General features: G+C 43.2%; 1 protein-coding gene across 1 annotated transcript in view; it reads right to left on the bottom strand.

Annotated features, from left to right (window-relative positions):
* HGSNAT (heparan-alpha-glucosaminide N-acetyltransferase) overlaps nucleotides 1–26601 on the bottom strand; it is an 88364-nt gene continuing 61763 nt past the window's right edge. Inside the window, exons 6-19 of the mRNA XM_021681564.2 lie at nucleotides 25949–26018; nucleotides 23907–23976; nucleotides 23098–23207; nucleotides 21074–21150; nucleotides 20314–20344; nucleotides 18602–18762; nucleotides 17329–17444; nucleotides 7616–7737; nucleotides 7101–7227; nucleotides 5668–5754; nucleotides 3821–3898; nucleotides 3152–3222; nucleotides 2942–3054; nucleotides 1–2361 (exon numbers count right to left, since the gene is read on the bottom strand). Of these exons, the coding sequence (XP_021537239.1) occupies nucleotides 2180–2361; nucleotides 2942–3054; nucleotides 3152–3222; nucleotides 3821–3898; nucleotides 5668–5754; nucleotides 7101–7227; nucleotides 7616–7737; nucleotides 17329–17444; nucleotides 18602–18762; nucleotides 20314–20344; nucleotides 21074–21150; nucleotides 23098–23207; nucleotides 23907–23976; nucleotides 25949–26018 (1415 nt within the window). The 3' untranslated portion in view covers nucleotides 1–2179. The remainder of the gene's footprint in view (nucleotides 2362–2941; nucleotides 3055–3151; nucleotides 3223–3820; nucleotides 3899–5667; nucleotides 5755–7100; nucleotides 7228–7615; nucleotides 7738–17328; nucleotides 17445–18601; nucleotides 18763–20313; nucleotides 20345–21073; nucleotides 21151–23097; nucleotides 23208–23906; nucleotides 23977–25948; nucleotides 26019–26601) is intronic.

Raw genomic sequence — 26601 nt, 5'->3', positions numbered from 1 at the left:
TTTGATAAATGTTTATTTAGCGCCTGCTAAGTACGAGGCACTGTGTGCGCACCATAAGGAATATACAGATGAACAAGACATAATTCTTGCCCTTAACAAACTCACCTCTAGTGCGGGAAATGAGACAGGTACACAAGTAACTATGACACCAGGCAGAAAGCGGTAAAACGCCATGAGACTGATCCCAGCAAGGTATTATGAGAGGAAGAAAATACTACTTTTGGATGAGAATACGAGATTAGAGAAGGTGTTTCAGAAGTAGTGGGTCTAAACGTCAAGTGTACCCAGGAGAAAATTAAGGGGGAAAAGCAAAGCAGGAAGACTCCCAAAGTCAGAAGCAGGAGGTGCTAAGTACTGGGCGGGGAGGAGCCTGGCTGGCTGGCGGAGGCGGGGCCCGGGGGGCGGGGCGCGGGCGGGGGAGCGGGGCAGGGGCGGGGGGCGGGGGGCGCGGGCGGGGGCGGGTCAAGCAGCCGGAAGACGTGTCCGGCGCCCCGGAGGGTGGTTATTACATAACTTTGAGGGAAGCTTTTGTATGGAGGGGCTCTTACCCGAGCTCTTGCTGCATAAAGCTTAACCTGGAGGCGACGGGTAGTGACTTCTCAGAGGAAGGACTGAGGGGCGAAGGCCGGACTAGGGCGACAAAGCCGCGGCAGCGAGAAGGCAGGAGCTTCAGGTGGAAGCATGGAAAAGGGCATGGAGGGGGTAAGGTGAGTGAAAGGTTTCACAGCTAGAGACAGAGAAGGAGCCATTCACGGAGCTAGGAGAATGCAGAGGGAAAGTCTGAATTTGGGAAGAGAGGCGGGAAGACAGGGTGCCGGCGTGCCGGCGGGCGTCTGCGCGGAGGGTCCCGCGGGCAATGACGCGTGGGGCTGAGGGTTCGGGGCCAAGGTCCACACAGGCCAGAGAGTCGTCGGTGCTGTGGTGACGGCTGAAGCCACGTGCAGGTGGCCCCGTCTCAGCGCGGAAGGGTTTCAGCCCACGTACAACGTTCCGCCTGTTCTGCATACAGAGTTCTCACAGAAAGGTCAAGAATGACGACGCGTCCCTATGAGGAGTGCTGCTTCTCTTCGCGTGTTCTCCTGTCTTCGCTCCTGAGAGACTACTTCTTCAGTTTTGTGATGCCCACAGGGAAGTGCCTCCACTGTGGAGGGCCACTCTGAAAAGACCGACTCCAATGACAGGTGGGGTTTTTTAACCTTCTCGTTATCATTTATTTTGAAGAGTTTTCTGTAATAAAATTATTTTCCTAAGGATTTCAGAAGAGCTCTTGATGTATCCCACCTCAATGAGCCGAAGAGCTGGAAGGAACCAGAGAGGCATCACTGTCTCCCTCATTTCACAGACGAGGGAACTGCAGCCCAGCGAGGCCACGGGACTGGCAGACATCTCACGCGGCAAGGAGAGCAAAGCTGGCGTCACAAGCAAGACTGTGCTTTTCTCTGCCACACTACAGCCCTGGGTGCCAGCCACCGTCTAGACACACAGTGAGAAAGACAGACAAGTGGGTACACAGCCGAACAGGTACGTGAGTATTGTAACTGTAAGCAAGAGTGGCTGGGAATAAAACATCTATATTTTAACTTCTTTTCCAAATGGGGAAAAGGAGAGAATGCCTGCCAATAGAAAGGCATTTTTTGGACCCACCAATGCCTTGCAGATCTGAAAAGGAAATTACTCTTTCTTGAAATATTATACTGCACTTAACCACAAAAAATATTTGGCTGCATCGCTATACATCCCATCTGATCAGCCACAACAGAAATGATGGTCTTCTTGGTTGGCATGTGTGCACTCGGAAAGGCAGGCTACAGGAAAACAAGATCAATAAAAATTAGACTTTAGATTGTTTTATCCGTCACAGAAGGAAAATGCCCATGGCAGTTTCCTTTTGAAGAGTTAAATGAGGAATCCTTAAAATGAAGTTCTAAATATATCCATTTACATAGAAGGTGGAGAAAAAAGACAATTATATTCCAAACATCTAAGTCTCAAAGACACAGAGTTCTGATGAACAGCCACATCATAGTACACCAGCCAGAGCGCATCAGCATGTTCCCCAATCATTGGGAAATACGCATCCTACTGATTTTATAATTCATGGTTCCCTTTAATAAAGGCTGCTTCAGCACTCCCCCCAGGCCCACTAGAGTCTGCCAGCAACACATTTCAGCTGGAGCTGTCAGATTTTCCAAAAAACCTTCTTTTTATAGAGAATGTAGGCAATGAGCACCCAAATAGCAGTGGCGACTATGTTCTGAGTTAGATGCTCTTTGTGTGACTGGTTGTCCTGCAGCTTCCACTGAAAGGGGAAGTAGTTCTCAAACACCTCGTGGCCAACGTACACTAGAATAGAGTTCATTCCTGGAGGAGAGATAAAGAAAGTAATATTTTCCTGAGTCACATCTGATCATCTATTTCATTCTTGAAATTTGACTTTAGTCCAATGAAAAAAACAAAAAGCACACACTTATATTATTGGCTACTGCCAAAAATAAGTAACGCGTATCTTAAATACTTAAGTATAAGCTAGAACAAAAATTAGAACATATTTATAGTGATGTAATTCTTGAATAGTAAATCTATAAGGAGAGCCAAAATCATGAACTTTTCTTTTCTAGACCAGAAACTTGAGGTCAGAAAAATGTAACTGTCACTAGAATCGGAGGGCTGAAGTGAGTCACTGAAATGACTGGGTCTAGGGCGCCTAGGTGGCTCAGTCGGTTAAGCATCCGACTCTTGGTTTTGGCTCAGGTCATGATCACAGGGTCCTGGGATCTGGCCCCGAGGAGGGATCTACGCTCAGTGTGGAGTCTGCTTGAGATTTTCTCTCTCAGTCTCTCCCTCTCTCCTTCTGCCCCTCCCCACCCTGCATGCACATGCTCGCTCTCTCTCTCAAATAAATAATCTTTCAAATCAACTCCAAGCTTAGAGGTTTGTTTACCTGGGTAGAAGAATGGGGTTCCCGTCCACAGTCTCTTCACATCTACAATGGGGTATAGGATAAGCAGGATGAAGAAGGCAAAGGAGCTCAGTGTGGTGACATACGAAATGGACCTACAAGGCGAATGAGGTGTTTCAGGGCTCCTGAGGAGTGCATCCAGCATCAGCAAGATCGACCCAACATTAAAATTACTCTGTTTTCTGTACCTACCACAGATTTTTGTTTATTGGAATAAAGCCTTCATTTTCAGAAAGTTTCGTCAAAGCAACAGAAATAAGCCCCTACAAAAGGGGGAGAAGGATATTAGTTTTTTTTATATTATCTCAAAAAACAACTGTGTTTCAAAACTGGAAAATATGTTATTTAATTCCTTAGGGAGGGCTGAAAATTGTGTCTTATATTTTATTCTTTTAACTGGAAAACTATTTTCCGAGATGCATAACTAAAAATATTCTCCAAAACAAAAATCTCCAAAGCATTCTCTTGAGTCGAAGGTAAACTAGTAAATAAATTAGAGAGGAAACGTGAGGGATAAAATGAACAGCCCAACTTTCAACTCTCCGTCACCAGGAGATCTGGAAGCAGACTTCTGAAAGCTGTTACCCTGCTCTTCCTGGCCTGGCTCCCCACCGGGACCCACACTATTTCGTCACGATTCCGGCTGGCCTTTCAGCGGCAAACACTCTCAGTTATAAAGACATTTGCCTAAGAAAATAAACCTGAGAGTTCAGGTGTGAAGATGTGTTCCTCTCCTCTGCTCTTCTGGTGGAGAATGTAACTCCTGTGCTGTGGTCACAGCTCCTGTCCAGCGCTGCTGAGCATTTTCTTTCTTTGAAACATGTATGGACAGGATTTTAGTGAGGAACACCAGTTACTTACTAGAAAACAACACCAGGCAGTGAATCTGATCAGAATGTCTTTGGTCTGATCCTTGTAATATAAGAGTATTTTTCCTGCCTGGAGAAGAAAACACAGATGACCAAGAGAACTGCTTAAAGTATATTCGTGTTTCGTGTTCATCCACTGTCCTAATCATTCAACAGACAGACTCATCTGCCAGGCAAGCTGCTAGATGCGGGGATTACCGAGAGGAATGGAACGTCACCCTGCCCTTGACAGCTGGCCACCGAGGCACAGGGAACTCCTCGGGAGGATGGTACGAGACGCCAGGGAGGAAGTGCCGTCCGGTTGAGGCTACGGGCAGGAAGGGCATCTGGGCAGAATGGAACAGCATGCACAGAAACAGGTCAAATGGCTGAAAGAGCATGCGTCCCTGAGCTGCAGGTCAGTGAGACAGGCTAGAGGGTTGGGAAGGGCAGGAAGGTGGGAGGCAGGTAGGTTTGCGGGTCTCACTGGTGAGGCACGGGCTTTCTCCCATGCGAGGGAAGGAGCTGAGGAAAGTCACTTCTCCCCCACCCCAAAAAAACAGTAAGAAGGGACCAGCTCAGACTGGCCTGCTGGACGGCCTGGTCTGGCAGCAGTACAGAAGAGGGACCGGGACAGGGTGGTACTAGAGGCAGAAACAGTACAATCTGGACTTTGCCTAAAATCCCCTGAAATTAGGAATTAATTTCTGAAAAACATCAAAGAATAAGAAAATGTTCATAATAATTTGTAACTAAAGCTAAAATTTATGAATGTTTTCTATGTGCCAGTTCTTAGAATTTTACATGAATCAACTCATTCAATCCTCTCCACACCTTCCTGAAGTAGGTGCTACTGGAGCACAGAGGGATGAACATGCCCGAGGCTACCCAGCTGGGAAGTGGTAGAGCAGGGTTCAAGCCCATCCAGTGTGGCCTCAGGTCTGCACTCCTAACCCTACCCCAGGCTGCTCTCGTGGCGCAGATTCACACCTGCAGATCTGCAGATGCAGAGATTAAATGAATATATGTGAAAGAACCCACTGTGAACTATAAAGTGCTACAGAGGTGAGTATAGAACAGTATTTCTAAATATGAATCGCCAAAACTTACATGCCTTAGACCTGCACTACCCAATATGGCGGCCACTAGCCACCAGAGACTATTTGAAATTAAATTTAAATTAATTAAAATGAAATGAAATTTAAAATTTCGTTCCTTGGTCATACTACCCATATTTCAGGTACTCAAAAGCCACATGGACATGAATATTTTCATCAGAGCCTTCCATCAGCTGCTTCACATGCTTTTCCCTCCCCCCAGTTAGCTCTGCTCAAATAGTAGTTTCAAACACCAATAAGGAGAACTTTAGAGGAAAAAAAAATCTAGACTACTCAGAATTTTAACAAAATTGCCTGTGAGATAAACCAAGAACAACCTGTATTGACTTTGGCATACAATATGCATAACCGGAAACCATACAGAGTGTGCACAAAGAAATAAATGTGACAACAGGGGACACAGGGACTTCCCAACACCACCAGTACACAAACATTCTGCACATTCCAGCAGGGAGAACTTTTCCCCAGAAACTACTCTGTCTCCATTGCTAAAATAAGCCATATAAACAAGGAGAATTTGGGGGGGGGGGGGGGAAGATATAGGAATTATACCTAATTATTTCCATGTGCTGAATTTTAGCAATATCTAGTTCTGACAATCTGTCACATGTAACAGAATTTACTAGACCACAGAAGGCATGTTTCCAATTACTTGTTTTAATGAAATAGTTTTTGAATTAGTGATGAATGAATAATCATGAACTGTCAGAAAAACGTACACCCTGATGAAATGAACGAATACCTGAATTCCTAAAAATGCCATCACAATGGAGTTGATGGTCCCTAAAATTCCCTCCGGATCATAGGCCACCTCAGTGTGATAAAGCACCTTAACAAAACAGAAAAAGAAGGCAGAACTCACTGACCACGAAATGCATGCAAACAATTTGGAGATCAAATACAAACCTGAATACACTCCAGAATTCAATATTTTTCATTTCTGCTGCAGAAGTTCATGGACAACTTGTGGGGATTACAGGCAGAATACTTCTAATCAACAAAGTGTGGGGTGTGTGATACCAGAAGGGGACACAGAGCCCAGGGATGAGCCATGACCCAGAGCAGCCACTTCAACTTCAGGGGCCAGTGATTTGAGGCATCCCTAACCGGTTCCAACACTGTGCATAATACCTTCATAACTGTCAGGTTGGTCAACCCTACTGTAACATCAAAAAGCTGTTCCTGGGACACCTGGCTGGCTCAGTTGGTTAAGTATCTGCCTTCAGCTCAGGTCATGATATCAGGGTCTTGGGATTGAGCCCTGTGTTAGGCTCCCTGCTCAGCAAGAGCCTGCTTCTCCCTCTCCCCCTGCCCCTCCTCCTGCTTGTGCTCTCTCGATTGCTCTCTCTCTCTTAAATAAATAAATAAAATCTTAAAAACAAAAACAAAAAAAAAGCTGTTCCTTTCTAACTTCCTTTACGGCAAATAACATTTAAAAATATATCTGTATTATTTTATTATAAAACAAACGTTCATGTAGAAACTGCAGAAATTTGGCAACAGACAGTGGTGGATCCCACAGTGCATTACTCAGATATCCCCCTGCCCACCCCTCTCAGGACGAAAGTATTCATTCCCTGAGCTAGCAGAAATATTAATGGCCAAAAGCTCTCAGCCAAGTCACTTTTCTGGATCTGTCCTTGACTAAAGAGAGCTGCCTCTCCAGGAGTCCCACTCCCCTACTGGGGGCAGTCCGCATCCAATGGCCAGATCCCTCACTCCAATTCAGAACAACTCTAAAGCACCAGTCTAGCCCCCCAGGAGATGAGCTAAGGCCTTGTGTGACTACCAGTCAGTCCAGCTACACTTTCTGCCCATTCCTGCTTCCTCTGATCCCCAGCAGGGGCTGATCCCAAAAGGACGGCCTGACAAGCTTCCTGCACACGAATCTCGGCCTCAGAGTCTGTGGCCAGGAAGTCTCACCTGAGCCACAGGGAAAAGCACGCCACCACATGCTTGATCCACTGCATTTGCACTTTCAAATCCAAAGTAATGGATACACACGGCCCCATAATAAACATTACATTTCCTAAATCAGCAAACTTTTCAAATAAAAATTAGGTCCCATCATAGTTTGTTAAAGGGACAGAGTCTCCAGTGGGCCAGCCCTTTCTGTTTTCCTTCATGTCAGAGCTCCCATGGGTCTAGCTCAAAGTGCAAGCGAGGCTCACTCACGGCCGAAGAAGGATGCTGGTAAATGTGGTCATCACCCAGAAGCAGGCGGTCAATGTAGCCAGCAGCTCCTCCGGTACAATTTGGATACTTCCCCAAATCTCCAATGCCACCAGGGCCGAGATAACCACTGGGGAAGTGAAAACACGTACTTAATTGACAAGACTTCAGCAGGAATAAGGCTTATCCTGGCAACTGTGGCAGCCCAACGAGGAGCCTCAAACACGGAGACCCCTCGGCGCCATGCACTCCTCACTGATGCTCTTCTGACTTGACTACTCCCCACAAGCTAAGGTGGGCAGCCCAACTTCCCTTCAAACAGACCCGGAAAAAGCCTCACGGAGACATTCCTCTGGACATACACCAAACTCCTCACCCATACACATAATGCCTCAAAGGAGAACAAAGAGTGAAAGCGAGTTCCTCTCCCTCGGGAAATCTGCAAGCTCTCACCCCAGAAGCTCTGACTTGGCAGAAAAGGACATGCAAAAAGGGATTACCTCCGTGGGCTCACTTACGTAGGACATCCAGGAACAGGCAAGAAGAATGTCAAGCCCAGCCAAATGCTTTCCAGCATCAGAATGAAGAGCCACTGGGGCCAGCTGAAGATGATGTCTCGAAGGGAAAAGCAGCTTCTCTCCTGAGTGAGGGGTTATAAAAAAAAACATAATATGAACTACATGTAAGTAGAAGAGGAAAAAATATGCAGTAAACGTATTCAGGAAATTCCTGGTGATTCTTCTGTTGGCCTTTATGGGAGTAATACAAAAATAGATGCATGTTTATTTCGTATATATTATGTGGTCTACCTGCCCCTCTCCATGAAATATCATAGTAAAACATTAGTTAAAAAGATATCACTGGATGGGATGCCTGGATGGCTCAGTCAGTTAAGTATCCAACTCTTGATTTTGGCTCAGGCAAGATCAAGCCCTGCATCTGGCTCTGTGCTCAGCATGGAGTCTGCTTGGGATTCTCTCTCTCCCTCTCCCCCTCCCTCCACTCATGCTCGCCCTCTAAATAAATAAATAAAATCTTAGGAAAAAAAAAAGAAAAAAGAAATCACTGGACAATTCTACTCCTATACCCAAGAGAACTGAAAACAGATGTTCACACAAAAACTTGTACACAAATATACATGGAATCTTTATTCATACTAGCCAAAGAATGGAAATAAGTCAAATGCTCATCAACTGATGAATATATCTAAAAAGTGGTACATTCATAAAATAGAGTATTATTCAGCAGTAAAAGGAATAAAGCACCAATACATGGCCCTTGAAAAATATGCTACGTGAAAGAAACCAAAGAGAAAGGCACATATTGTATAATTCCATTTATAAGAAATGTCAAAATAGGTAAATCTACAGAGACAGAAAGTAGATGAGGGGTTGCCCGGGGCTGGGGGGGTCGTGGAGAACAGTGAGTGACTGGTAGTGAGTACAGGGTTTCTTGTGGGGTAATGAAAATGTTCTAGAATTGGGTAGTGGTGATGACTGCACAACTCTGTGAATATACTAAATATCATTGAATTGCACGCTTCAAACTTTTGAGTTTTTTTGGTATGTGCAATATATCTCAATAAAGCTGTCATTAAGGGGGGCGGAGCAAGATGGCGGAGGAGTAGGAGACCTGGATTTCGTCTCCTCTCAGGAATTCAGCTAGATAGGGATCAAACCATTATGAACACCTACAAACTCAACAGGAGATCGAAGAAAAGAACAGCGACAACTCTCTCATCAGAAAAGCGACCGCTTTCTGGAAGGTAGGACGTGTGGAGAAGTGAATCCGAGGCGATATTCGGGAGGATAGACGGAGGGGGAGGGGCCTCCGTCGGCCGCTTCTGGCAAGTGATAGAACCACGGAGCACAAAATTGGAACTTTTTTTTTTTTTTTAAAGATTTTTATTTATTTATTGAGAGAGAGAGCATGAGAGAGAGGAGGGTCAGAGAGAGAAGCAGACCCCCTGCCAAGCAGGGAGCCCGATGCGGGACTCGATCCAGGGACTCCAGGATCATGACCTGAGCCGAAGGCAGTCGCTTAACCAACTGAGCCACCCAGGCGCCCCAAAATCGGAACTTTTAAAAGTCTGCTCCGCTGACGGAAGTCACTCTGGTGGCTAAGCGGGGGGTGGAACCCTCCGGGACAGTGTGGTCTCAGGACCCTCGGGGGCACAGAAAGACCGGGGGTGCCTGAGTGTGGCAGAGCTCCAGGTAACGGAGCAGGAAAGCCGGCTGCAGAGGCGGAGCCCAGGCGCAGGCTCTCAGCTCGGGGTTGCCATAAACCGTGATCCGCGGCACAGTCGGGCCACTACTCCTCCAGCAGGGACCAACAAGCGGCAGATCCGGGGAGACTCACCTTCCTCCCCCGAGAGGAGCCGCGCGGGAGTGCACCGCAGGGATCTGCTGGGTTTGGAGACTCCATCCGGGGTTGGGTGCCAGAGATAGAAACGCGCGGTCACAGGCCGGGTGAGCACGGAGTGCGGCCGGAGACCGGGGAGACGGGAGTGACTGACTGCTTTTCTCTGGGGCGCACTGAGGAGCGGGGGCCCCGAGTTCTCAGCTCCTCCAGGGCAGAGATTGGGAGGCCGCCATTTTCACTCTCCGCCTCCAAAGCTTTACGGAAAGCTCGCAGAGAACAAAAGCTCTGGAGAGCAACCCGAGCAAATTACTTAGCCTGGACCGGGCAAGGGCGGGGCAATTCCGCCTCTGGGAAAGACATTTGGGAACCACAGCAACAGGCCCCTCCCCCAGAAGATCAGCGAGAACAGCCAGCCAAGACCAAGTTTACCGATCAATGAGAACGGCAGAACTCCAGCGCTAGGGGAATACTGCACATAGAATTCATGGCTTTTTTACCATGATTCTTTAGTCTTTCAAAGTTAATTTTTTTTTAACTGTCTTTTTTTTTTTTTTAATTTTTCTTTTTCCCATTTTCAACCAACATCTTAGCAATCCCTTTTTTAAAAAACATTTTTATTTTTCATTTTTAGAGTCATATTCTATCCCTTCATAGTAGTTACCGTATTTTTGGCATATATATATAAGTTGTTCTCTTTAAAATTTTGAGATAGTTTCTTCTAACAGATCAAAATATACCCTAAATCTCTAGTATATGGTTTTTTCTACTCCCCTGCCTGATCACATTCTCTCCCTTTTTTTTCTTTTTTCTTTCTTTAAATCCTCTTCTTTCTTTTTTCAAACAACTTCTTATCAATTCCTTTTATAAAATTTTTTATAATTTCCATCTTTACACTCATATTCCATCCCTTCATCATATCAACCCTTATTTTTGTACATATATAAGTTTTTCTTTCTTTAAAATTTTGGGAGGCACTTTCTTCTAACAGACCAAATACACCCCAAATCTAGTGTGTGGCACTGATCTATATACCAGCCTGATCATATTTGATCACATTCTGGTTTTTTGTTGTTGTTGTTGTTTTGTTTTGTTTGTGTTTGTTTGTTTTTATCTTTATCTTTTTCTTTTTTTTCTTTTTCTTTTTTCTCTCTTTCCCTTTCTTTTCCCACTGCTTCAGGTCTTTTCTGATTTGTTTAGAGTATATTTTCTGGGGACGTTGTTACTCTGCTAGCATTTTGTTCTCTCATTAATCTATTCTCCTCTGCACAAAATGACAAGATGGAAAAATTCACCTCAACAAAAAGAACAAGAGGTAGTACCGACTGCCAGGGACCTATTCAATACGGACATTAGTACGATGTCAGATCTAGAGTTCAGAATCATCACTTTAAAAATACTAGCTGGGCTTGAAAAAAATGTGGAAGTTATTAGAGAAACCCTTTCTGGAGAAGTAAAAGAACTAAAATCTAACCAAGTAGAAATCAAAAAGGCTATTAATGAGGTGCAATCAAATATGGGGGCGCTAACTGCTAGGATAAATGAGGCAGAAGAGAGAATCAGTGATATAGAAGACCAAATGATGGAAAATAAAGAAGCTGAGAAAAAGAGAGATAAACAACTACTGGATCATGAGGGCAGAATTCGAGAGATAAGCGATACCATAAGACGAAACAACATTAGAATAATTGGGATCTCAGAAGAAGAAGAAAGAGAGAGGGGGGCAGAAGGTATAATGGAGCAAATTATAGCAGAGAACTTCCCTAATTTGGGGAAGGAAACAGGCATCAAAATCCAGGAAGCACAGAGAACCCCTCTCAAAATCAATAAAAATAGGTCAACACCCCGACATCTAATAGTAAAACTTATGAGTCTCATAGACAAAGAGAAAATCCTGAAAGCAGCTCGGGAGAAGAGATATGTAACCTACAATGGTAGAAACATTAGACTGGCAACAGACCTATCCACAGAGACCTGGCAGGCCAGAAAGGACTGGCAGGATATATTCAGAGCACTAAATGAGAAAAATATGCAGCCAAGAATACTATATCCAGCTAGGCTGTCATTGAAAATTGAAGGAGAGATAAAAAGCTTCCAGGACAAACAAAAACTAAAGGAATTTGCAAACACAAAACCAGCCCTACAAGAAATCCTGAAAGGGGTCCTCTAGGCAAAGAGAGACCCTAAAAGCAACATAGACCAGAAAGGAACACAGACAATATACGGTAACAGTCACCTTACAGGCAATACAGTGGCACTAAATTCCTATCTTTCAATAGTTACCCTGAATGTAAATGGGCTAAATACCCCAATCAAAAGACACAGGCTATCAGACTGGATTAAAAACAAGACCCATCGATATGCTGTCTGCAAGAGACTCATTTTAGAACCAAAGACACCCCCAGATTGAAAGTGAGGGGGTGGAAAACCATTTACCATGCTAATGGACACCAAAAGAAAGCTGGGGTGGCAATCCTTATATCAGACAAATTAGATTTTAAACCAAAGACTGTAATAAGAGATGAGGAAGGACATTATATCCTACTTAAAGGGTCTATCCAACAAGAAGATCTAACAATTGTAAATATCTATGCCCCTAACATGGGAGCAGCCAATTATATAAGGCAATTAATAACAAAAGCAAAGAAACACATCGACAACAATACAATGATAGTGGGGGACTTTAACACCCCCCTCAATGAAATGGACAGATCGTCTAAGCAAAAGATTAACAAGGAAATAAAGACTTTAAATGACACACTGGACCAAATGGACTTCACAGACATATTCAGAACATTCCATCCCAAAGCAATGGAATACACATTCTTCTCTAGTCCCCATGGAACATTCTCCAGAATAGATCACATCCTAGGTCATAAATCAGGTCTCAACCGGTACCAAAAGATTGGCATCATTCCCTGCCTATTTTCAGACCACAATGCTTTGAAACTAGAACTCAATCACAAGAGGAAAGTCGGAAAGAACTCAAATACATGGAGGCTAAAGAGCATCCTACTGAAGAATGAATGGGTCAACCAGGAAATTAAAGAAGCATTTAAAAAATACATGGAAACCAATGAAAATGAAAACACAACTATTCAAAATCTTTGGGATGCAGCAAAGGCAGTCCTAAGAGGAAAGTATATAGCAATACAAGCCTTTCTCAAGAAACAAGAAAGGTCTCAAGTACACAACCTAACCCTACACCTAAAGGAGCTGGAGAAAGAACAGCAAATAAAGCCTAAACCCAGCAGGAGAAGAGAAATAATAAAGATCAGAGCAGAAATCAATGAAATAGAAACTAAAAGAACAGTAGAACAGATCAACGAAACTAGGAGCTGGTTCTTTGAAAGAATTAACAAGATTGATAAACCCCTGGCCAGACTTATCAAAAAGAAAAGAGAAATGACCCAAATCAACAAAATCATGAATGAAAGAGGAGAGATCACAACCAACACCAAAGAAATACAAACAATTATAAGAACATATTAGGAGCAACTCTATGCCAGCAAATTAGATAACCTGGAAGAAATGGATGCATTCCTAGAGATGTACCAACTACCAAAACTGAACCAGGAAGAAATAGAAAACCTGAACAGACCTATAACCACTAAGGAAATTGAAGCGGTCATCAAAAATCTCCCAACAAAAGCCCAGGGCCAGGTGGCTTCCCAGGGGAATTCTAGCAAACATTTCAAGAAGAATTAATACCTATTCTTCTGAAACTGTTCCAAAAAGTAGAAATGGAAGGAAAACTTCCAAACTCATTTTATGAGGCCAGCATTACCTTGATCCCAAAACCAAAGACCCCATCAAAAAGGAGAATTACAGACCAATATCCCTGATGAACACGGATGCAAAAATTCTCACCAAAATACTAGCCAATAGGATCCAACAGTACATTAAAAGGATTATTCACCACGACCAAGTGGGATTTATCCCTGGGCTGCAAGGTTGGTTCAACATCCGCAAATCAATGTGATACAATACATTAACAAAAGAAAAAACGAGAATCATATGATCCTCTCAATAGATGCAGAAAAAGCTTTTGACAAAGTACAGCATCCTTTCTTGATCAAAACTCTTCAGAGTATAGGCATAGAGGGTACATACCTCAATATCATAAAAGCCATCTATGAAAAACCTACAGCAAATATCATTCTCAATGGGGAAAAACTGAGAGCTTTCCCCCTAAGGTCAGGAACGCGGCAGGGATGTCCACTATCACCACTGCTATTCAACATAGTATTGGAAGTCCTAGCCACAGCAATCAGACAACAAAAAGAAATCAAAGGCATCCAAATCGGCAAAGAAGAAGTCAAACTCTCACTGTTTGCAGATGATATGATACTTTATGTGGAAAACCCCAAAGACTCCACCCCAAAACTGCTAGAACTCATACAGGAATTCAGTCAAGTGGCAGGATATAAAATCAATGCACAGAAGTCAGTGGCATTCCTATACACCACCACCAAGACCGAAGAAAGAGAAATTAAGGAGTCGATCCCATTTACAATCGCACCCAAAACCATAAGATACCTAGGAATAAATCTAACCAAAGAGACAAAGGATCTGTACTCAGAAAACTATAAAATACTCATGAAAGAAATTGAGGAAGACACGAAGAAATGGAAAAACGTTCCATGCTCATGGATTGGAAGAACCAATATTGTGAAGATGTCAATGCTACCTAGAGCAATCTACACATTCAATGCAATCCCCATCAAAGTACCATCCACTTTTTTCAAAGAAATGGAACAAATAATCCTAAAATTTGTATGGAACCAGAAAAGACCCCGCATAACCAGAGGAATGTTGAAAAAGAAAAGCAGGGCGCCTGGGTGGCTCAGTTGGTTAAGCAACTGCCTTTGGCTCAGGTCATGATCCTGGAGTCCCGGGATCGAGTCCCGCATCGGGCTCCCTGCTCAGCGGGGAGTCTGCTTCTCCCTCTGACCCTCCTCCCTCTCATGCTCTCTCTATCTCATTCTCTCTCTCAAATAAATAAATAAAATCTTTAAAAAAAAAAAAAAAAAAGAAAAAGAAAAGCAAAGCTGGAGGCATCACAATTCCGGACTTCCAGCTCTATTACAAAGCTGTCATCATCAAGACAGTATGGTACTGGCACAAAAACAGACACATAGATCAATGGAACAGAATAGAGAGCCCAGAAATGGACCCTCAACTCTATGATCAACTAATCTTTGACAAAGCAGGAAAGAATGTCCAATGGAAAAAAGACAGTCTCTTCAACAAATGGTGTTGGGAAAATTGGATAGCCACATGCAGAAGAATGAAACTGGACCATTTCCTTACACCACACACAAAAATAGACTCCAAATGGTTGAAAGACCTCAATGTGAGACAGGAGTCCATCAAAATCCTAAAGGAGAACACAGGCAGCAACCTCTTTGACCTCAGCTCTAGCAACTTCTTCCTAGAAACATCACCAAAGGCAAGGGAAGCAAGGGCAAAAATGAACTATTGGGACTTCATCAAGATAAAAAGCTTTTGCACAGCAAAGGAAACAGTCAACAAAACCAAAAGACAACCGACAGAATGGGAGAAGATATTTGCAAATGACATATCAGATAAAAGGCTAGCATCCAAAATCTATAAAGAACTCATCAAACTCAACACCCAAAGAACAAAGAATCCAATCAAGAAATGGGCAGAAGACATGAACAGACATTTTTCCAAAGAAGACATCCAAATGGCCACAGACACATGAAAAAGTGCTCAATATTGCTCGGCATCAGGGAAATCCAAATCAAAACCTCAATGAGATACCACCTCACACCAGTCAGAATGGCTAAAATTAACAAGTCAGGAAACGACAGATGTTGGCGGGGATGCGGAGAAAGGGGAACCCTCCTACACTGTTGGTGGGAATGCAAGCTGGTGCAGCCACTCTGGAAAACTGTATGGAGGTTCCTCAAAAAGTTGAAAATAGAGCTACCATATGATCCAGCAATTGCACTACTGGGTATTTACCCCAGAGATACAAATGTAGGGATCCAAAAGAGTACATGCACTCCGATGTTTATAGCAGCAATGTCCACAATAGCCAAACTGTGGAAAGAGCCAAGATGTCCATCGACAGATGAATGGATAAAGAAGAGGTGGTATATATATACAATGGAATATTATGCAGCCATCAAAAGGAATGAGATCTTGCCATTTGCAACGACGTGGATGGAACTGGAGGGTATTATGTTGAGCGAAATAAGTCAAACAGAGAAAGACATGTATCATATGACCTCACTGATATGAGGAATTCGTAATCTCAGGAAACAAACTGAGGATTCCTGGAGTGGGGGGTGGGGTGGGAGGGATGGGGTGACTGGGTGATAGACACTGGGGAGGGTATGTGCTCTGGTAAGCACTGTGAATTGTGCAAGACTATTGAATCTCAGATCTGTACCTCTGAAACAAATAATGCAATATATGTTAAGAAAAAAAAAGAAGAAGAAGAAGGTAGCAGGAGGGGAAGAATGAAGGGTGGGAAATCGGAGGGGTAGACGAACCATGAGAGACGATGGACTCTGAAAAACAAACTGAGGGTTCTAGAGGGGTGATGGGTATTGAGGAGGGCACATTCTGCATGGAGCACTGGGTGTTATGCACAAACAATGAATCATGGAACACTACATCTAAAACTAATGATGTAATGTATGGGGATTAACATAAGAATAAAAAAATAAAAATAAATAAATAAAAAATAAAGCTGTCATTAAAAAAGCTAAATACATTTTAAACACTGGGGTGGGTATATACTATGGTGAGCGATGTGAATTGTGTAAGACTGATGAATCACAGACTTGTACCCCTGAAACAAACAATATATTATATGTTAATTAAAAAGTGCATTTTAAGAAAGGAAAACGAAATTTAAACTTTTGGAGCTGTCATGACTGAAGGAAGGAGTACAGCCCATCTATTCTTGGTGGCCCACCCAAACCCTCACTCCATTGTGGAGGTGGCAGATGAATTCTCCACAGACCTTAGGTCCCATGTGACTAACCAAGCCCGCATTCATGTCTAGTCTCACTTCACCTCAAGAAAACCCACAGCAGAGGGTACACATACAATGACACAGTGGACAGAGCAGGTAAATGAATAATGATCCAATGCACTCCAAGGACATATAACCAAGCCATCATTACAGGAAGAGCCAAGAAAATCTGGGGTTCAGTGATGAATCTGCTAGTTACATATACAGAAAGGAGCTAGAAAATAAATTCAGCTTTATTAATTTATTAAGGACCCCAAGTGGAAGAATTTAAACATTTCTTCCTGAGTTTTTATCTCTACTAGGGGGAAAAAAGCTTAATTCAACAGAGCAATTTATAGTAAGATAGAAAGCAATTGTGAAAGAAGTGAGGCTCTCACATACTTCCCACAAATAAGAAATATGAAATAGCCAAGGACAGCCACGGACGATACGGCCATTTTCCTCTACCCTACCTTGGCATTTTTCCTCCAAGTTGAATCTTCACAGCATCTATATAGATACTGAAATGTTTTGTGAGTTTTCTATATATCTTGTACTATAATGCCCCCAAAGATTGAACTAGCAAACTAGATGACTCTGATATTATTTAATGCCATCAAAAAGCATTTGATTACTGGACATTTAAAAATTTATTAAGAGGGGAGATCTCATGTTATGTGTTTTTTCCCCACAACAGAGAAAAGGATTGGTGTAAAGACTAAAGGAAAATAACTAACTGAAGGAAAAAAAGAATGTACTTGACTAACACAGTTAAGGAGTCTACTGAGATAAAGTACTGTGCTCAGAACTAAAGAAAGTTCTGAAAATCATACAGTGATTCCCACCCACCCCCAACCGTGTGTTTAAAAGCAGATTTCTCACCGAGGCACAACTTTCAGGGACAGGTTTAGCAAAGATGAGCTCTAACACAGCAACCACAAAGTAGGTCACCCCCAGCCTCTGGAGCACGCCAGGAATTCGCACCTTATCCCAAGACACTGCAGAAGGCACAAATTAGGTGAAGTGTTAGCCAGCATTCCTCCTCCTACCCAAGACAACATTATTGTTTTCTAAGGGGGAAACATACCTCCATTGCACTTAAGTTGCTTTCTAGGCTCTTGGAGATAGGCATAGGGGACTTGGCTCAAACTCACAGCAGGAAGTGGCCAGCTGGGACACGGGGATAAGAACACATGTGTTCCTTGGGTGTGAGTAAAGCAAGGACTACCTGGGCCCTGAAGTTTCTCTCCTGGCCCTTTGTCGTTCTGGGTACGGATTCAATCAACTCTCACATCCACCCGCAACTTGCAGAGCCAGCACAGGCCACCAACGGACTCTCCCTATCTTACAGGCTACATGGCTACATCACCGGAAGAGTGTGACCATGTAATGAACCCTACAATGTATTCTCCTGGGAGCAGTGGCCCACTTTTTTGGAGAGGCATCAAATCAACTATTATGTGACACCTTTCCTTCTGACCCCAACTGGAAGTGACCTCTACCTCCTCCTAATGCCTACTCTTAGTGCTTCTTGTCCAAGGGGACCATCTGGCTATTGTCCAGATAATTGTGTCCTGTTTTGCTAATGCCACTGGAAGCCCCTTGAGTACAGCCAACTACTGCCTTCCCTGACCCTGATGTGGGTCCCAAGCAAGGGGTGTGCGTCCTTCCCTCAGCCTTCCTAGCTCACTCACACTGCTAAAACAATAACAAAGATACTCCTTCCCAGCAACCCAGCAGCATACAGGTGATCACAAAGGTGGATTCTTGAACTACCACACAATCGCCTTATTATGAAAGTCGATGAATCCAAAGTGGCAGGAGGGCAGGGTCTAGAACCAGGTGACCTGATCTGGCTCTACTACTCTGTTGCTGCACTTAGAAGATCCACAGAAAACACTTCAATCTCTCCGGGACTCAGAGTCTTCCTTTGTACAGCAGAAGGGTCTGAGTGGTCTTAGACGCTCTTCCCAGTCTGAAGTCCCAAGACAGTAACAATAATGCCCGAAGTTATACAAGCAGGTATACATTTTTTTAATAACTGTTCTTTTCTGCAGGTACCTGAGATGGAGGAATTATATTTCTTTTAAATTACGACATGTAGCTTCCATATTTCAACCGGAATGTATACTAATAGCGGGGGAAAAATACTTACATGGACCAAGGCAATAATTGGGGTTCACAATGACCACTCCTATACAGATTAACAGGAAACTCCTCCATGCAATTTTCCCCAGCAATTTGAATTTTGAATATCCTCGCTGCAGTATGGAAGTCATTGATAGAAAAACTGAAGATCCCATAATAAAGACAAACCTAGAAAAAAAGACAGCTAGTAAGAGGTGGTCATTTCTAGGGTGGGTTTTTTTTTTTTTTTGTCTATATATCATTAATATTTTATAATCTACTACATAAAAGAAGCAATACATGATTTTTCTAAAGTAGCCAATTATTGAAATAACATTGAAGGAAGAATCAGAACATAACCCTGTTGGACTATAAGGTTTGTGCAACTTCAAGTCATATCCTAGAAGGAAAATTCTTCAGGGCTGAGTGCAATTTCCAAGGACAAGTCTCTCATTTATTATGAAAGAGAAACAATGATGAAGATGCTAGAATCGAAACAACTGGACTTTCAGGAGCATGCCCTCAAAGTCCCCGAGAAACAAACAACACATGTCAATCATTTCTAAATTCACTCTTTCTCCTGAAAGAAAAATGAAAGCTAGATTCCTTTTTCTAATTTTGTCTGAGCCACATACCTCTTTTCTTCCCTTTTATTACACTAAATTAACTCTTTTTTAAAAAAAGTCAGAATAGCAATCTTTCCGATGATTGAGCGTGGCGTTAACAGAGGTGAGAGTTTGCTCTTGCTACATTCCTTGATGTCCTCTGGCTTCCTTTCTTGGGGTCACCTAATTGGATAAAAGTGTCTAGTAACAGGAATGGGAACACATTTCCTATAGGGAACCTCGTAAAGAATGTACATAAATGGGGAGCCTGGGTGGCTCAGTTGGTTAAGCGTCTGCCTTCGGCTCAGGTCATGATTCCAGAGTCCTGGGATTGAGCCCCGCATCAGGCTCCCTGCTCAGCAGGGATTCTGCTTCTCCCTCTGCCTTTGCCCCTTGTTCATGCACGCTCTCCCTTCCTAATAAATAAAATCTTTAAAAAAAAAGAATGTACATAATTACCAGGTCTTCAGGCATGTAAAACTTCCTCCTCCCAAAAACCATCTCAAACAAGAACCCCAGCTCCCCCACAAGAAACCCTGAGTTCCTATTAGTGATGAAACACAAGGAACTAAAGACATAAACCAATAGCTAGTACTACGTCCTAAAGATGGACAAAGTCACTCAAAGCATCACAGACAAAGACACAAATCCCACATTGTACAGGAATCAGGGTCCCTTGACAAGGTGAACAAGCCACAGATGATCAGAGACAGAGTGCATTGCTCCTGTATTACTTTAAATTTTAATTTAATACTATCATTGCCCTGTTACATACTTATCAGAATCTCCTGATGCTAATATACTACATTTCTTTTAGGAAATATGATTTTTATACTTATTTTCAGGATTAGTGGGATTTAACTACATATTCAGAATTTATGATTTCCTACAAGATCCAGGATCTTGTATAGCATATCTACAATAACAAAATGTTCCCTGTGTCATCTTTTATATGCAGGTTTTAGATAAGCCCTATACCAAGTATAAGAACTATCCAGTAACACAACTTTTGGAAGGACCTGTGAGCAACATAGGCCTGCAGCCCAGAACTCAAGGATGGTTTCAGATAAAGGCTCCAGCATCAGCTGGACACTTGGATGACCTATGGAAGAGCTGGTGGTAGACTGCAACTCACCATGGGAATACGAGGTCAGCCACTGTCAGTCCTGGAGAATAACACAAGCACAAGAGTAAGGAAAAAGACTCTAGAATGTAAGTACTTCCTAAATCTAGAATGGCTCCATTATATACTAATATATATGGAAAGTAAACTCACATAGAGAGTTCAAAGGAAAACACTGTGAAAACACACACATGCTCCCTGGGAACTCTGGAACCAGTCACCAGGCCTGAGGTATTTCCTAAGAACATGACTGGACATGGGAGAGCCAGAGTAGAAGTCTGGACAAGTCTGTTATCTTCAAGCTGTAGTATTCAAAATCCATTCTTAAACCAACTACTGAGCCAGATTCACCATTACTCAGCACCACTCAGACCAACCTGAGTTCAATGGCACCCCGAGGAGGACCATGAGTCTTAGAAGGCAGAACTCCCATGTGGCTGTAATAAAAGGCCTATCTAGAATATGACAAGAATCATTTATAACTAAATTCTTAACAGCTTCTGCAGAGTCCCACAGCCCTGCAACAGAGACTTGGGCAACCATGTGCTATCACAGTGAAGAATTACAAGGCTACAGCACACGAAAGCAAGAACAAAACAAAAGGGTTAACAGCATCATCTAAAGGTCATTCTATGGGAGCAGGAGATCAGCGCTCAAAGGAAGCTGGTGGGACCTCATCTCTGAGCTCCTGACGGAATGCTGAGAGGTTCTCTTGTTCACACTTCTCTGAGGGGTCCTATGCAAGCAATACTACTTTTAGGAAATATCTTACCATTCCAACTTGAGTGTTTGAAGTACCAATATTTTCCTCCTCCATAATTAACGAAGACCATGAGGATGAGAGCTATCCTGTAAAGCAGCAAAAAGCACACTTTCAGGGCTTGCCCTTGTGACAGGGAATGGCCCAACTATAAGAGACACACATACTGACAGGGGCAGTCACAACACAGATACACTTAAAGAGCAGGAAACTATTATTTCTAATCACTACAATTAGGGCCCTACACAAAGCCCTTCTGTTGCCAACATTTCCAACATGATTTCTTAATTTTTTTTTTTTTAACTAAGCTCCACATGGGGCTCGAACTCACCACCATGAGATCAAGACCTGAGCTGAGATCAAGAGTCGGACGCTCAACTGACTGAGCCACCCAGGTGCCCTCCAACATGATTTCTTAAGAGAAATTTACTGACACTGAACTGTGTAACTTGAAAACAAAGCAAAACATTTCCAATCACTCAAATTCTGTGCTAATTACTTAGATGTTGCAAGTTAAAGAACCGTAGTAGAAGGCATACAGTCATTAGAGCTAAGGGCTCAAATCATGCACCCTCAACTCTTATTAGGGCAAGACTCTTATGTTACCTCAGTCTGCTTCTCTGTAAGAGAGGGAACACGCTCACAGGGACCCCCGGGACCACTGAAATACCTAACCAGCGCTTGGCACATTTTAGGCACTTAATAAATGTTAGTTCCTATCTATCTGCAAACATCTCATCTCCAAAAGTGGCAATGAGAATCAAAAAAAAAAAAAGAGGAATAGAGGCACCTGGGTGGCTCAGTCGGTTAAAAGCTTCTGACTCCTGGTTTCGGCTCAGGTCATGATCTCAGGGTTATGGGATCGAGCCCCGCATCAGGCTCCACAGAGGGCGTGGAGCCTGTTTAAGATTCTCTCTCACCCTCTGCCCCTCTCCCCATCCCTCTCCTAAAAAAAAGAGAAAGGAATACAATAAAAAAGACTCTGAATATGCTACTATCTGATGCTAATTCTGCAGGATACTGAAGACTGAAGCCTTGAGTGTGTCATTGCAGTTATCTGTGCGGACTCTGGGGCCCAACTCCTGGAGTCAGATCCCAGCCGTCCCACATAGTCCCCGGTGACCTCGGGCACATTACTTAACTCTGTGGCCCAGTCTCTTCACCTGTACAACAGGCATATTAAAAGTATATGCCTCATAGGATTGTGAAGAGATTGAATAAACTACGACAAGCAAGAACAGTGCCTGGCACAGGGTGAGAATTCAAAAATTCTTAGCAATGGTTATTATTATTGCCTGGCTTCCAATATGCACCCCAGGAGGACTCAGTGTCTGGGAGGCTGGGACAGAATTATAATTATCACTGGAGTTTTAAAGCCCTCCATGAGGGGCGCCTGGGTGGCTCAGTCAGTTAAGTGTCTGCCTTCAGCTCAGGTCATGATCCCGGAATCCTGGGATCGAGCCCCGCACTGGGCTCCCTGCTCAGCGGGAAGCCTGCTTCTCCCTCTCCCACTACCCCTGCTTGTGTTCCTTTTCTCGCTGTGTCTCTCTCTATCAAATAAATAAATAGAATCTTTAAAAAAATAAAATAAAATACAACTTGCTGTAGGACTCTGGATTTGCTTCCCAGAGGGCCTGATATTCAAGCTGTTTTGCTAGCAATGGGGAAGGGCCAGGGCTGGCGCATGCTGGTGTTTCATTTGTCCGATGGGACACGGTGGGGTGGGGGGGGGGGGTTGCGGATGGATGGGGAGGCCCCACCCATGTGCTGCTGCCTGCCCACATGACCTTAACTCAGCAGAATCTACCTATCAGTGGAAACTGGTTCTGGCCTCAACCCTTGATTCCTCTCTAGCAACTTTATATTTGGTATCATGACAGTTTTCAAGTAAGAGGCCACTGATTTATTTTTACAGCAAGAAGTCCTGCCTACCCTACAAAATAGAAGATATGTAAAATACCAAAAAGTGTGTTTATGTGTAAACATGTAATCCTAGACTACCTGTGCCCACAATGTCCCAAGGGAGCCCCACATACCCCCTGAATGTGTCTACGCAGCGGAGGCGCGGCGTTGCAATGGGTGGACACCATGCTTCCAGTTGAGCATCACCACCGATGGAGCCTGCCCTGCTTGGAGACCCCAGCTCCTTCAGAAAAATGGGGAGAGATACATGCCAGTTGATAATACTAGTGAGTTAATTTCAGTTTTCTGTTTTTTAGGGAAGAAATTAACAGACAAGAGAGCTAAAAATCATTGTCCTGAACAATCCTTTCATTTGCTTTTGTAAAGATCCCATCCAGAGGTTTAGTTTTTCACATTTGATTTTTGTGACGTCTGCTGAGCCACGCTGATGAACGACCACAAAAAATTGGTCCATAAGTGCATGTGGTATAAGAGTATAAGCAAATATGTCCATAAGTGGACATATATATGTTCATAATGAATTTATTAACAGAAGTAATACGTTTAATCACCACAGGAGGCCATCGATTTGTAGATTTCATATTGATGGCTCTATTCTTTTGTTTTTATCTTGACACTCTCTACTTAACTGGATCGATTCAACAGTGCTGCCTGCAGAGAGAAAAATGTCTCCACACCGTGCATATAATGCAACCCGAAGTTCCAACCTCACCAGGAAAGAGAAGGAGACAGTACCCTTCACCAAAGCTGAAGAGAAGGCTGCCTGCTCTTTATTAAGGATACAGAACACACGACCGACCTGGCCTTCCACAATATAAATAAGATTAATTAAACCAGATAATAAAGATTATTAAATAGGGAATTATAAATTCCAAATCTAGAAAACCATCCAGAGCACACATGATGCATTCTAATAACTCACAGAATTGATGAGGCGATCAGTTTCCCGGGAATTAATTGCTTTAGAAATCCAATTATGAAAGTCATCCAAACTGTAAATAAATAAAAAGCTCAGTTAATTTATTTTCTTTGGCAGAATTTTCAAAATGATTGGATACTGTATTGAAAGAAGATTCATTTGAAGTTCACACTCTATACAAGTCAAAGAATTAAACATTTTAAAGTGTCTTTAAGTGTGGTGGATCTTACTTCATTCACACTCCCACCCCCTGTCCCCTTGCCTGCCTTAGATTGACTATTTTAAAGAATCCCAAGCATGATATTATTTAATCCATAACTACTGCAGTTTGTAGCTCTAAAAGATAAACAGCCCCCTCTTTTTTTTAACAGAACTGCAGTTCCATTATTACATTTTAAAATATTATCAATAATTCCTTAGTATCACCAAATAGCTGGTTCAATCTGTCTCGTAAGTTTTTTCTCCAGTTTAATTGTTCAAATCAGTCTCTAAACATCACCCACATATCTAATGCATATATTCTTATTTCTTCTCTTTATTCCCCACAACTCACTCCTATTTCTACTTTATTCAGCACTGGTAACATCACCATCACATGAACAATATTAAAATGGAGACATCTAAGGAAGGGAGAAAGGAGAAAGTAAGATATTTAAATATTGAAATTTTAGAAACGCACTTAATTTTCTTGTACATGCTTGTCCTCCCAGCAAAAGGAGAGAGATCCTGTATTCTCACTACTGCCTCAGATTTTGTTCCGGTTCTGACATACCCGAACATCCCTGGACTTCCAGAGGCAAGCTGGAAAGTGCTGGGGCAAGGGACAAGGGCTCCTGCTTTGCCAGCAGAGCATCCTGCCTGCAAGGCTGCAGAGGCAGAACCTCACGCTACGAGGAGTTTCAGTTCCACAGTGGAATGAGGTGGGATTTCTTCCCTTTGCAAGAGCTCGAGATCAGCTACCAATTACTTTAGAAAGCGATGCCATAGATCCACTGATATTAAAAGGAGCCAATGAAAACACTGTAATAAACTGGAATAATATTTGCATCCTATCAAAAGACAGACAAGATAATATCTTAATTCAAACAAACTCTTCTGCTGAAATTATACTCTGCCCCTAAAAAGCAGTTGGGTTAAAAATCTGCTTCTGAGCAAGAAGTATAGTCCTTTTATCCTTACAGACCCTTGTATTTCTAGGATGCACAAAAGGAGAGTCAGAGTGCGTGAACTCCCCAAAGCTGCTAGGTTCCCTCAAGGCGGCAGACTTAAAAGACTAGGTTTTCTTCCTTCCAGTTTGGATATGGCTCACCCATAAAATCTTGTGATCCTTCCAGACCCTAACAGGCTGAACACGTGAAAATTCCATCAATCTTACTTCTTTAAAAACATGAAAAACCTTTCCTTTGAAAGGTGATCTGCCAGGCCTGGATCTATGTGACTTTCTTTTTGTTTCCCAGTCTATTCATTCACTCTCACCAGACTCGCTGTTAACCAGGCAGAGAAAGGAGAAGGAATCCCCTCACCAAGCTGCCAGTCCCAACCAGGGAAAAGCAAGTGCACGCTGAGGTCTGGAGGTCCGGCACCCCATCCTCCATCTCTGCTGCCCGATGCCCAGCTGGCAGGAGCCGGGAAGCTGGACCAGAGGGGTGGCCTCAGGGCTCAGGGCCAGACAGGAGGAGGGGTGGAAAGCAATGCACAGCTGCCTCCTGAGATCAGCCCAGGCCACTCCCACTCACTGCAAAAGCAGGCTGTGAGATCCTTCAGGAAAGAAGGACTTCTCAAGCATTTTCTTCTGTTTTCAGCCATTGGGGAGGATTGAAGGCAAAGATCCATTCGAACTAGGTGATCATTTCCCTGAAGTCAGGGACCATCTCTTATTCTACATCGATCCCTGATACCCCAGGCTGGGCCAGGCATAGTGGACCCAGTAAGTATTTATTTAATCAAAGAATAACGGTCACTGAAAGGGTCAAACCAGCCTTCCTGAATATATTTTTTCTATATTCTACTTCCCCCAATTGTGCCCTCCCCTAACATCTGCTTACCTCAACAAGAACCTCAGAAAGGATACTGCAATGATGAGTGCCACACCAACAAGGAACGCAATACACACAGCTATAAAAATCAAAAGAAAACACCGTATCACCAAAATGTCATCCTAAGCATCGAAGCTGTCACATCACTACATTTAATCTGTAAATGAAAAACGCAAACAAAACAAGTGAGGGAAAAGCTTGTATTCTTCTGCTAACTTTCCTATAAACGCTTGAGAACATTCATCATTAGGGGAGTGCTCATTTTCATCATGAAAAATATCAAACATGCACAAAAGAACAGAGATTTGCATAATAAGCCCAAGTATACCCATCACCCAGATTCTAGAATTATCAAGATACTGTCACTCTTGCTTCTTCTGTTGCTACGCTGCCTCTGTGTCTTTGCCTGAAGTATTTTTAAGCAAATCCCAGACATGTCCTTTCCTCCATCCATCTTCAGTATGTATCTCTAAATACTGAAGATGTGTCGGCATCGTGCAACCCCTGACGTTGCCCACTGAGGAGGCTTCTGGAGTCTTCTACCAAAAATGCATGCCCTCTATCTAGGCGTGAAGAAACAGCGAGCAAGTGCAAATGACAAAAGAACCGGCCAGTCCTCTTCAAAAGTGTCAAGGTCACGAAAGACAATGAAAGGCTGCAGG

This window comes from Neomonachus schauinslandi, chromosome 2 (assembly GCF_002201575.2).
Source record: "Neomonachus schauinslandi chromosome 2, ASM220157v2, whole genome shotgun sequence".
Classification (NCBI taxonomy): Eukaryota; Metazoa; Chordata; class Mammalia; order Carnivora; family Phocidae; genus Neomonachus; species Neomonachus schauinslandi.
Note: the sequence above shows the minus strand (reverse complement) of the source record. Positions and strands in the feature narration are given on the sequence as shown.